This window comes from Caloenas nicobarica, chromosome 7 (assembly GCF_036013445.1).
Source record: "Caloenas nicobarica isolate bCalNic1 chromosome 7, bCalNic1.hap1, whole genome shotgun sequence".
Classification (NCBI taxonomy): domain Eukaryota; kingdom Metazoa; phylum Chordata; class Aves; order Columbiformes; family Columbidae; genus Caloenas; species Caloenas nicobarica.
Window position 1 is genome coordinate 36263938 of NC_088251.1, and position 13422 is coordinate 36277359.

General features: G+C 44.8%; 1 protein-coding gene across 2 annotated transcripts in view; it reads right to left on the reverse strand.

Annotated features, from left to right (window-relative positions):
• Positions 1–12304, reverse strand: part of MICU1 (mitochondrial calcium uptake 1) — a 99283-nt gene extending 86979 nt beyond the window's left edge. For both annotated transcript variants that reach the window (XM_065639366.1, XM_065639365.1), the window contains exons 1-3: positions 12202–12304; positions 11342–11419; positions 693–854 (exon numbers count right to left, since the gene is read on the reverse strand). In XM_065639366.1, coding sequence (XP_065495438.1) covers positions 693–853 — 161 coding nt within the window. In that variant the 5' untranslated portion in view covers position 854; positions 11342–11419; positions 12202–12304. The remainder of the gene's footprint in view (positions 1–692; positions 855–11341; positions 11420–12201) is intronic.
• Positions 12305–13422: the final 1118 nt, after the last annotated feature.

Consider the following 13422-nt stretch of genomic DNA (forward strand, 5'->3'; position numbering starts at 1 on the left):
CACAACACAGGTGAGCAGAGAGATGGCAATTAATAACCTAAATATTGGAAGGGAAATAAGACAGATTTTATTTTCAAACTCTAATTGCAGCTATGAGATTAAGTGACACTGCTGGTGCCACACAACTTCCACGTTTCAAGGGAGGAGAAGGGAGTCCTTGATTTATTTCATGGGCCCAAGGTTCAGTGAAGGTCACCTCAGACAAGCACAAATATCCCTTTTCCTTGCAGTGACGAAAACAATCTTTGAGCTTTATTGCTCAGAGTAGGTGTACTCTGGTGCTTACTCATGAGTCTTGCATGCAGCTACCTTAGCACCAAGAGATGGACCGTCCCCTTCTGCTCCTCTGCTCTATTTTGTACATGAAGCAGCGAGCAGAACGCGAAGAAAGTCAGAGTAGCAATCCAGGTTGGCAGACCAAACAGATTATCTCTTTGCACAACACCATAGACCCGTGTAGCATCACCACGAAGCTGGGCAGCAAACCCCACTACAGGCAGACAGCCCATGCTGAGGATGGCTACGGAGGAAAACTCTTCAGCCCTGAGCTTCTTCACATCCCTCTGGCTACTCACAGCAGCAAAGCAGCTCCACAGGGAGTCAGCAACAACCATTCCTTCCACACAGAAGCAGGACAAGCAATAACGCACGAGGCCTCCAGCAAAATATATATACACACATTTATATATTACCTCTGCCAAAGGAATCTGACACTTGCTGTTGCTGCAGTCGTCCCTACGAAAGCCGCCACCACGAGCCTGTGCCGCGTCCTGGGGTGATGAGCCGTCCCATGGTAACGCCGCGAAGCTGCAGCCAGCCCCACTGCGATGGGGAGAAATCGAAGGCGAAACATCCTGTCGAATAAGAACAGCACGTTAACAGAGCAACAAATGGTTTCCAGTTGAGGATTCTAGTGCTGACCCTCAACCAGATATTTGCTTGTATTCTTTTTTCTAAAATAGGAAAAGTTACAGAAAATAACTGTCGCAGATGTTTATTAGCTGTTCCGAAATAGGTGTGTAACCTGTCTAATAAACAGCAAATTAGAAGTATTATGCATTGGCACACACCTGGCTGACACGCCTTGCTGTCATATCCCAACTGCTTAATCAGCTGCTCTTAGAACATTTTCCAAATTCCTCTTCAGCCTTTCCCCAGCACGCGGCATTAAGAGGAAATATTTGCACCTCGAGTGCCAAGGCACAGAACATGTGGGTAGATCTTACAAGCAACTACAGCAAGTAAGAGCCATTTGGCCAGAGGGAAAGACACACCTGGATTTTAAAAGGCAAATTAAACCAAATGACAAGCAAAGTAACCAAACAAAAACCCCCAAACCCAACCCAGTCATTTTACATTTCCTTAAGAAAACCCTGCTGTTCTTCAATCCCTTTTTTAGCCAGCCTGGAGCAAAACATTTATATTCAACTTCAAGTATAAGGCAAGTTTCAAAGTGTCAAAACTCATAAAATAGAATCCATACCCTGCTACACACACAACGGTACAGAGACAAATGGGAAACCAGAGTTACAAATCTAAATGTTATTACAAGGGAGAAATCTGAACTGCAAAAATGTCACCTCATCACACACACCAGCTACAGGAGACAAGGCAATTTTTGCAAGCTCACAAGATCGAAGGTGAAAGGTAAATGCTGCCTTCGAAAAGAAACAGTGCTGCATCTTTTAGCGAAAAAAAGGTTTTATTTCTAACTGATGCAAATTCAATTTTCTGATCACGGGGTCAGCCTTGAAAAAAGAAACTGGGAGCAGAATGGTGAAAGAGAATTCCAAAGGCCAGCAAAAACATTGGAAATGGAGGGCAGGGGAGCAGTGGCCCAATTTTTTCCTTTTGTTCCCCATTCTTGCTGTTCTGTTCAAACATTTCCAGCCAGCGAATAACCAGAGAATACAAAACCAACGTCAAATCTCTTGGCTTCTACTTGCTTTTGCAAGACAAGGTGCCACCACGCCGCTCTGCTAAACCATTAACTCCCAACAACAAGAAGCTTGGGGCAGTTCTGCGCAAACACTTCTTACTAGGTAAAACTATGAAAAGTTTAATATTTACCACGCTTTTCCCCCAATTAAAGCAACACGAACAGGTGACGTGAATTTAGGGAGGGGAAGACACACAAAATATTCAGCAGATGATTCTGAGTGCCAGAGCTCAATATTTTTTAAGGCAAGAGGTGGTGGAGGTAAGTCTGAAGACTTCATAGCACAACCAAGAAACGTGGCGAGGGGAAGAATTCTGCTGCTCACAATTAGTGCATCTGAATAGCATTCATTTTATATTCAGCTGTGCACATATTAAAAACCAAGTTTGCAGTCGGCACTACCATTTTCTCGATGTCTTTAAAAATAAATAGGCTTAAAATTAAAGTTTTAATGGAATGCAGCCAGGCAACAGTGCCTATTCGCCAGTCTTCTCCAGCTCTGAATAACAGAAGATTGTTAAAAAAAGAAAACAAACCAGCTCTTATTTCAAATTTAAAATTATTTCCATCTTACACAAACCTGATGTACCCATTTTATCTCCAGGGATGAATTTCTGTTGCATATACAGAGAAAAATCTGCACGTGTTATTTTCACCAGGAAGCTCAAGTTGCCCTCACTTGGGTTCCCCATCCTAATTACAGCTTTATACGCGTAAGATATAACGGATAAGGGAAGTGTTGCGAGTACCATTTAATCAGTCCAAATGAAAACCAAGCCCCACAGTGCCCACTTCTGAGCTCGGAGAGATTTTTTTTTTTACAACATTTCAGATTGCTGGCTTTCATACTGCATAAAAATTTTCTCTGTCTAAGCCCTAAGAAATGCTAAATTATCCGCTTTCTCCAAGTAATCGCCATCCTTAATGGTGCTGGGATGTTCACCCAGACAGGGCTCACTTGGTAGCAACTCCCGAAGGAGTTGAAAACAGGCAGTTGTCATAATAACCCTAAAATAAAGAGCACCCTTATCTCAGAACAAGAAAAGCACTTTGGAAGCTGAATTTTTCATGCTTTCCCTCTGCAATTTTATGGGCTCTCATAATTTTTTATTATTTTATTTTTAATCAGAAGCACCATGGCATTTGGTATGTTTTCCTTAGAGCTCCAGGCATTTAAGTCAAGATCACTCGAGAAAGCTGGTGCTCACTTTTTAAAAAAGATTAAAAATAAGTATCCTGCCCTAACTGCAGCAATGAAAAACTGAACACTGCGATATGCAGTAGGATAAGGAATAAAACTGAGATAAAGTGTAAGACTCCCAAGAACCGATGTGATTACAGCTTACAAGGAGCAACCTCGATTCTTGCACAATGTAACGCAATAAGTGATTTTTTTAATTTTTTTTTTTTTTTACAACATACAACAAAATCAGAGGAAAAGAATTCAAAACAAACAAAACCACACTTAACTCCAAAATACTGAAAATAAAGACCAAATATAAATGTTATCATGATGCTCTAGCAATATTGCTAAAAGGAATCCGCAGGTCATGCTTTTGTTTCTAAGAGGTAAGCCAGTCCTATCTTAAGTTCTTGCTCAGAACAGATCTACAGTCACTTTCAGGGGTTAAATTAATATCCTTGGACAAAAGAAAGATTTATTTTTTTCCAGAAAAGAATTACAAGTCTGCTTTCATTTGCGCCTCAAGACATGGGTATTGTTTTTTATAAGCAGAAGAGTCAACGGACAGTCTTGAAGATTATTAAACAAAGTTTTGCTGTCTGCTGCACCACTAAATATAAGCTGCCCCAGCAAAACCCACTCCTCAGAGCCCAAACAACTAAAAAACTAAAGAAAACGGCAAAAAATCCACCTCGTCCCAATCTCCCTGCCAAAAGGGATCCAACAGTCCATCTTGGTTCCCTCTGTCCCCTTTGGCAACATGTTTTTGTGCCCCAGCTCCGTGGTTTAAGCCATTTTTGTGCCCCAGCTCCGTGGTTTAAGCCATTTTTGTGCCCCAGCTGCTGCAGCAGCTTTTGCTGCCATCAGGGCTCTGCTCTACAAGTAACATGCTGCAAAATGGAACAGCATAAAACCTCGTTTATTTGTAATTTAAGGCCAAACACGTTAGCATCTTTGACATCCAGGAAACCCACAAAGCCATTAGGAAAGCGCCGCTTCCGAGACACAATGGGCGTCGCTCAAACCCAGGACATCCCGATCGCTTTAAAAGAAGAAATGCAAAATTATTTCATATACGTTCTTCCTTGATGTGGGTATTTTATTTGCCCAAACGACAATCCTCTGTCCAGTAGCCTCTTTTCTAAGGACATTCAGGCAGGCTCTCTGCTTCGCCCCCCTGCCACATCCAGAGCACCCACAGTCCAGCCCTGGATTTTTCAGTGCACGTAAGAACTCTCCCTTACACCATTTTTCAAATACTGAAAAAAGAGACTTGCTTCTGTTTTTCCAGTATCCCAATTAGCTGATGGTTTGAACACTGAAGGCTCCAAGTAGCCCAGCCCAGGGAGAAGGGATTTCTTTGCACTCAGGTACCCTCCAGCACTGAAGTTTTTATAGTCCTTTTTGGCAATCCAGAACAGTCTCTGTTTAAGATGAACCGCACTTAAAGCAGCTTTTTGATGTTGAAGCTGAGCTTGGTGGCACAAGCACGTGAGAGGGAGAACAGTAACTGAATAAGCTGATGTTTAATTTTTAATCAGAAATGGCTTCACAGGCACTTTTTATTTAAACAATTTTACTAGGACATGGTAAGCTTGCACGTTAGTGCAGAATATTAATCGTAAATTTAAATGAAAAATATTTTTACGTAGCGAGATCTCGTTAAAAAAAAATATTTGCATTTATGAGGCATTGCTTGGGCATAAAGACTGGCAGGGACTGGCAGGGAGCAAGTCACTAAGAACAGAAAGAGCTTTCTGGAGCCGTCTCTTTATCAAAAAGCAAAGTTTGCTGTGGCCAGAGCACACCAAGACATCCTGATCCAGCAGCTGCTGTAGGAAGATCCCTCACCTGTCTCCATCTCGGCCCCTGACTGTCAGTCACACCTTACCCCGCTCACCCAAGGCAGCGACATCAACATCGGCTCGAGGAGGTTGAGCAGCAGAGGCCTCGGCTCCCGGCCCTCCTCTCTCTTGTCTGTGCAAGAGGATTGTTGGGAAGAGGGGAAGGAAAAATTGCAAGCAGGGAAGAAAATACAACAAATAAATCCAGTGGGAAGGAAAAGTCAGGACACAAGGGAAAGGGCAAAGCAATCGGGAGAGGGGTTTCACCATCAACACTAATATAGAGATACTTAAAGTAACGTAAAATACATAAACCGGGGGGAACAAAACACCTCCCAGCATCAAACCTGCCTCCACCAAGATTAAATTACTAATTTTGACTTCTCTTCCCCCCGGTTCTCCATATTTTCCATTTACAAACCAGCAAGAGAGATTTGTACACGGGTAATTCATAGAAAGGGTGCCAGGAGGTGAATTCCAGCTACCGAGGCACCTGGATCCGCTCCTTCTCCATCCCCAAGAGAGACCGAACCGCTCCTGCTCTTCTTCCCTCCTCTAACTCCAAATTTTCACCTTACCCAGTGCAATTTTCAGATAAAGGATTACTCACATTACTGAAGTTATCAGCTTACCAAGACACATAAATCAGTTTCGAGAATGAAAATGAAATCTAGCAGCAAAAGTAATTTCTTCTCAGGTATGAGATAAGGGCAATATTTGATCACATTAATTTCGCCGGAGAGGGGAACCACATTTGTTTTGGAGCACAACTCAAGTTGATCGAGAGTCTATCAAGCATCAATCCATAACACGCTGTCAGGTCTTTAGCAGAAACCTAAGCCATAGGCTGGCAATTTCTTTCTAGCTGTCACTGCAGTAAGGGTTCACCTCTTCCTAAAATACTGAGCCCTGAAAAATTCACACTTCCCACACCGCCGCTCTGTAACTACAGACCCGACCATCGCCCGCCCTCCCCCTGGGGACAATCAGTGCCGTCCCTCAAATAGCCAAGACTTCATATTCACCTGCATTCTGCTCCAAATGCAGCTTTACTAAAGCCACGCTATTGCATTTCATAACGTCCTTAAAAATCCCATCTAATATTGCACTACCAACATGTTTTGGTATTCTGCGATCACCTCGCCATTAACACGGCTTATTTAGTGTAACGATTTACCAGGATTATGTCCATTAAGACTCCATTATTTATGCCATCCTCATCTCAGGAGTTGCTTTATTCTGCCAAATTGATCCGTTTAGCTTCGTAAGACATAATGTGAACATAAAACAGCAAAATCGTGGCTAGTTGGAATCCAATTTGTTAAACTACCACTTCTACACATAGGTGTTCTTCTCTTCAACTTAATACAAGCATCCTTACTACCAGCTGTATTTAAAACAAGGGAAATATAGGTTTCTCAGTTACTATCAGTAGGAGTAATCCCTCCCCACCCCATTTTCAAGCTCCACATACCCACATTTGTGCTCTCACTGCTTGAAAACCATCTTTGCCCATGCGCACTTTCAAACATTTCAAGTTTATTTAGGATAAAGACTTTGGTGTCAACTAAATATGCAGAAGCAGCATCACTTGGCGAGCTCAACAGCAACCCCACATCTGACCCGCTCACCGAGTTGCTTGAGGACTCACAAGCTGATGCAGACACCACAAACTGCAGCTTTTGAGAAACAAATGGAAAAACAAGTGTACTCAAACAAAATAAAGCAGTTACGTCTGCTGCAGCGGCACAGAAAATAGCACCTTCAGCGAGGATAAAATATTCACTTGCTACTTCAGCCAGCCTCCAGCAATGCACGGTAGGTTTTTAAGGGGCAAATATAACCTCCCAAAGAAATAAGTGCTAAATGCTGTTTTTTCCTTGTTAAAGTTTTCCTTTCCCCTCCTCCTTCCAAAAGGCAGACTATTCCTTAGGCTTTTCTACCTAGAAAATATTACAGGAAACCCCAGCACTGACAAACTCCCTAGAAGCATCTCCCTAGAAGCCAGTCAGTAACTAGCGGAGCTGTAAAAACAAAAACCAAACAAAAACCTTATCTCACCCCTTACTAAGGATAATGACCCTGGTTCATGAGCTACTTCCACCTAATCAGTCCAATGTGAGATTTTCTTTTTGCAGTCACTATTCCCAAATAATCAGGCTGTCTTCGCAAACAGTCAGAGGAGCAGGCACACCAGAGCAAAGGCATTTTAGCTGGAGGAAAAAAATAAATGACACTGATTTGAGGAAAAAAAGGTTTGTCAGAAGAGTAGAAAACAAAACACTTCTTTTTTCTGTAGAAAATTACGACCAGCAGGAATACAGCTGCTCAATGACCCAAGTGATTTAACTTGCCTTGCACAATCTGTGTCGATGGGACGTGATTCTCCTGAGAATTTCTAAGTTTCACACCAAATGGAGAGACCCTCCTTGAAGTTCCTGCCCTTTCTCCAGGTGACAGCCATCTACCAGTGTCTGCCTTACAAGAACAAACTAAGAAAATCCCAGAGCAGTAGAGCAGATTTAAGAGGTGTTTACAGCTTCCTTGGCTTCAAGAAAACTGGTGTAAATTCTTAACGAATAAACGTGTGTTTCACAAGAAAATAATCCTGGAAGAGAAACATATAAGTAGCCTGAGGAGAAAGTAGAAGCCTCACTAGGCTGTGCAGGTGACTATTCAACAGGCTTGAATTATCTGCAGATCCACACCCAGCTCTAGAAACAGAAATACTTCTTTTTCGAGGTAGAAAAGCAGAAGATCATCCCAGAATTTGACATGGTGAAGTCTGTAACTCTTTTTCTCTCCGACAAGGAGGAAAAACATTTGTGAACCCACTGAGAATGTGAATTTCAGTATCACCATATGGTAATTTCCCCATTTCCCATTCTGTCTTTTGAACAGAAACATCATCTGCCGCAGTCACAGCCACTTGCTTCTTTAGAAAATGCCTCTCCTGCCCAAAGAGCCATACTTTGATGGCATACATCCTAAGAAATTTTAAATAAAATTCTTACTGAAACAAACAAAAAAGTTACAGCATCTGCATTTCATCTACCGGATGGCGATTTCTTGGGAAGAGAAGAGTGCTGGTTCCCCCTAAAAAAGGAAAAGCAAGTCTGAACCGCTGCAGTTGCTTTTCCAGCAACACTTTTAGTTTAGCTTGAACTTCAGAGAGAAAAAAATATGGATAAGCCTGGCAAGTACCTTGTGGTTTTAGAACATGAGCCCAGGAGCTCACTTTCAGCATAATCAAGCCAACAATAAATCCTTGGCCCCATCCAAGGTGGCTGAGCAGATTGCACACGTGTGCTCACGTGCTGCTGTGAAGCAAATGTCCCACCAAGCAGAGGGCCAGATAAGCCACAGGGCTCAGTTGCTACCACCCACCACCTCCCTCCCCACGGCCATGAAACCAAAAAGCAAAACATCCACCAGCGGACGGAGTTGTTTCAACTTTGCAGTCCACCAAAACTTCCGCCAAGAGAAAAAAAAGGAGATTATGTTAATGGAAACTGCAACCTTAAAAGCACACAATGAAAGACAGTGACAAGATTGTAAGAAGAAGTGCTAAAAAAAAGAAAACAAAAGCCACCTCCTCATATCAGTGCTAGAGGGGGGCAAACTCCTGGGCAGCTCCAAGGGACGGCAAACCTGGTGCACACACACACACAGACCATCCAGTACAGCGACAATCTTCCTGTATTTTTTAACACCGACTGGCATAAGGCACGCAGCAGTTCTTGCAGATCTTCCTTGTGTTTGTACCATAGCTATGATTTTAGCGAAGAAAAAAAAATACAACTACTCTCCTAGCTCTTGAAGCAAAGATGCCAGAGATGGAAAGTTTACATCGAACTAATGAAAACACAGATGTTAAAGTGGTGGTACATAACACAACTAGTCTATACAGATACCGAGTCCGATTCCCACGTTGTTGTAGAGAGGCTTTGTCTGCATCGCAGACTGACACACTACGAATCACGAAGCTGCAGATTCACAGCTCTCGCGTTTCAAGCGCAGGTCAGCGGCAACGTTGGTCATCTCAAATCATGACCTTCTTTCTTGCTGTCTGCATGAGGATCTTGGGTTTCACTTCGAAGAGCTATGAACTCCAACAGTAACAGAAAAACTCAAGAATTTGAGCTTGAGAGACCCTGGAGAATCAGAAGTAAAAACCCCACCCTACAGAAGCCAACTGTTCTCTATTTAAAGTAATCATTTTCTAGTTGTTTATTTTAAGTCACTGATTTGTTTTGTAGTGGGTTGAGGAAGGGTGACAAGCCGTCCCAGGTTGTAGGGACAGAAGGGAAACCACGTAATGAATCAGAGGCTGTTCACGCAAAGCATTTAAGGACACACATTCAGGGCTATTATAAGCCACGACAAGTTGCTGGCCTGCCTTTGGCTGTGTATCCCCACACATGTGGCTACTCAAAATTCCCAGGTACCGGGCAAAGACGACCCAGAATTTACTAGCCAAGGACTTCTCGGATAATGCTACAGAAGCCGCAGTGAAACAATGCATGATCCGAACAGTCAAGACGTATATTTTTTCTATTTTATAGTATCTTAAATTTTTCGCTAAGGGGCAGGCCTGCAAACACTTTCAGATGGTATGTGCTTAGGCAGACATAGTACATTTCAACTCAGATTTTGCTGAGAGTCCTTGCATTTCTTACTAAGCGTGTCAAATACACCTCCTCATTAAGAGATAGCCATGTCACTTGCAACACATATTTCTCAAAACTCCTCTGCTTTTAAAAAAGTCAAAATATTCTTCTTAAAGGCATAGAACGATGGCTACAAATCTCAACAACCCTGGGTAACTGTTTCCTACTGAATGATCTCAAACAGCATCACCAGACCCAAAGTCACACTTACACCAAAATATTTTTTCACCAACACCTCTGCAATGTCCCAGCAGGAAGTAATTAACAACTATGTTTTTTCTATTGTTGTTCACAAGCATCCTCATTCCTACTGAACTGCACTGTGTTAAAATACTGTGCACCAGCAAGGCCACTGGAAACTGGGGAAGAATAAAACAAGTATTTCTACACCCCAGCTCAATCCATTTGAAGAAATGTTATTGCAGCAAAAGGAACAGCACACGGCAAGGCGTTTTTATAATAAACCCAACATGATTGCTACAGAATTTATTTTCCTCAAGAAATGCAAAAACGGTCGTTTCCACATTCTAGAACTAAAGGCAGCTGATGACTCCTTCAAATATCACCTGAAAAATGTAACGCTCAAGGGAAACTGCTTCAAAGCCCTTCTGAGACTTCAAATGATTTGCAAGTCTTGCAGTTTGTCCTGTTAAACTGCCCGAGGAAAACAGCACCATCTCTCTCTGAAAACGCTATCATGAGGTTACCCGGGAACTTCACTTCTCAGCCCAAGAGGCACAACATGAACCCACAGATAGAAGTTACACAAGGACCAAAAAGGCACAGGGAGCCCCAGGGAGCCCCCAGTAAGCAAACATTAATGATGTAAGCAGGTCACACCATTCCTTTTCCTCCAGAGCATGAAATTTCAAACTTCTTTAGTTCAGAAAGCATAATGCATATCATAAAAGCTTCCGCAGAAAATGGGTCATTTAGAGAACAGGCCATTTCAGTAAGTAAACAAAGAACAGGGGTTACATGAGCTTAAGATATGCACGTGATACTTTTCCTTACGTACTACTGAATACTGGAAACTTTAAGAGGATGGCTATAAGCCACAGGACCCCCCATGCTCTCTTCTAGCAGCACCTATATTGGTTAAAGAAGCTGCTGCCCAAAACTGGTGCCCACCACGACCTCCTCCAGGGTCCCAGAAAAGTGGGCAGCAATGATGCTAAAACACATTCACCTCGTACCTCAAGGCTGGCCACGAAACGCTTTGCTGCTCCAAATGCACAAATGTACACAGTTTAAGCGTCTTCAATTAGTTTTGGTTGCGTGGTTGGTTTTTTGTTTTTTTCAAGACACCTCCTTATGTTCAAATAAGTTTTTACTGAATGCATAAAAATAGTGAGTTGTATTGGGTTTGGGTGGTTTTTTGGACATATAATGAAATTGGTGCAACTGATGCTGGGTTGACGGGAAGCTCCAGGCAGCGGACTTTCCCCACAGCTCACTCCCACACCTGCTTCCCTCCTCCTTCCAAAAGAAACGTCAACACAACTTCTCACACTGCAGAAAGGCAACCTGTTTTCCCACAGCTTTAGGAAAAATTCTGGGTGAACACTTCAGAACAAGCGTAATTCCAAGCAGGGCGGATTTAAGGGTAAATATCAGACAGATTATTAGTTCGGGAGAGTTAAAGGTACCTAAGAGCAGCATGCTGCAAGTTGCATTGCCCAGCAGGCAGCAACGCCACCCTTACCTGTAGCACAAACGTGTTCACCCTCGGCTTGTGGGTCAGGAACAAGGGATTATTTCTCCGCAGTTGCAGGGCTGCGTTCTAAAAACAAGAAGGAAACATAATAAAATATTATAACTCTGTGGTGCGCACAACCTCCCTTCTGGCAGGCACGCTCTGCATTTTACTGCTCGCACCTCAGACTGCCCATCAAATAAAGCCAGGAGGGGGAAAAAAATGGTCATGCAACTGATTAAAAGAAAACTAGCCAGGCCTTTAATCCAAGTTTGAGCTGGCAGGTGTGTTTCTAGAGGAAAAAGCCTCAAAAAATCCTGCCTTGTTTGACCCCCCACTACCAGTCAACAGATCCCACTAAACACATTCGGATTTACTGTCTTTCCCGCGCAGCTCGTTAAACCAAAGGCAAACGCGGTATTCCTCAGTCCTGTCACGATAAGGATCAGGCCTCTCCATACCCTCAGCAATTTATCAACCCAAATTCACCCTTTTTCCAAAGACAAACCGCGCGTTACGCGCAGTTGGGCCGTTCAGTGAAGTTAAAGCTGTTTAACAAGCCGCTATTAAGAAAAAACGCTCCGACGTTTGCTGTGACACACAGCGGTAACTCCCCCAGCCCCGGTAACGCCACAGGCAATCATAAACCAAGCCCGGGGAGCAGCGACTCGACCCCAAAACGCTCCTTGCAGGCCCAGGCACCACAAGAGGGACTCTCCTCAGCCTCAGGGCCTGCGCCTTTCAGCCCGCTCCCGCCGGGGAGGGGAAGGGAAGGGCCGGCCCGAGCGGAGGGAGCGCGCCCGGTTGTGCCCCCCCCGCCCCCGCCCTGAGCTGTTCTGTTCCATTCCGCCTCTCCCGGCCGCGCTCACCTCAGCTCGGCCCGGCCCCGGCGCCGGCCCCGCCTGAGGGAGCCCAGGCCCCGGCCGCGCTTCCGCGGGCTGTGGGAGGACGGGAAGGGGCGGGGCCTGAGGCGGGAGGGGCGTGGTCTAGGGGCGGAGGGCGTGGTTTAGGACGGGGGCGGGGTCTGGGGCGGGGAGTGGGGCGGGGTCTGGGGCGGGGAGTGGGGCGGGGCCTATGGGCGGGAGGGGCGGGGCCTATGGGCGGGAGGGGCGGGGCCTCCGGGAGGCTCCCAGGGGCGTCTACAGTTGTCCTGGATCTATAGTTGTCACAGGGTCACAGAATCACAGAATGTCAGAAATTGGAAGAGACCTCAAAAGATCATCCAGCCCAATCCCCCCGCCGGAGCAGGAACACCCAGATGAGGTTACGCAGGAAGGTGTCCAGGCGGGTTGGGATGTCTGCAGAGAAGGAGACTCCACAACCTCCCTGGGCAGCCTGTTCCAGTGTTCTGTTACCCTCACTGGGAAGAAGTTTCTTCTCAAATTTAAGCGGAACCTCCTGTGTTCCAGTTTGAACCCTTTACCCCTTGTCCTATCATTGGTTGTCACCGAGAAGAGCCTGGCTCCATCCTCCTGACACCCACCCTTTATATATTTATAACCATGAACGAGTCACCCCTCAGTCTCCTCTTCTCCAGCTCAAGAGCCCCAGCTCCTCAGCCTTTCCTCACACGGGAGATGCTCCACTCCCTTCAGCATCTTTGTTGCCCTATGCTGGACTGTCTCCAGCAGTTCCCTGTCCTTCTGGAACTGAAGGGCCCAGAACTGGACACAATTGTCCTGGAAGACCCATGTCTAGGGTCTCAGGGGCTTACATACAGGTCCTGAAAGTCCTGTGTGTAGGGTCTCAGGGCCCTATATGTATAATTCCTGCAATGCATGCATATGCTGTTGGAGGAGCGTTTGTATAGGTGCTGTATAGGGCTTACATATAGGGCTCGAAAGACCTGTATACAGGGCCTCAGGGGCTTATATTGTAGGTCCTGAAATGAGAAATGTGTCTCGTGAGCAGGTAATTCTGCAGGGTCCAGCACGGTTGCTGCTCCAGCGTGGTGGTGAGGAGAGCTGACAGTGCTGGATGACCCGAATTAGCAATTAAACAGTGACCATGGCCTGTCATAACTATCCCTCACCCTCCCAGCTGTGCCCGCAAGCCTGGCCATGCACTATTAACCATGTCTGCCTATTTCT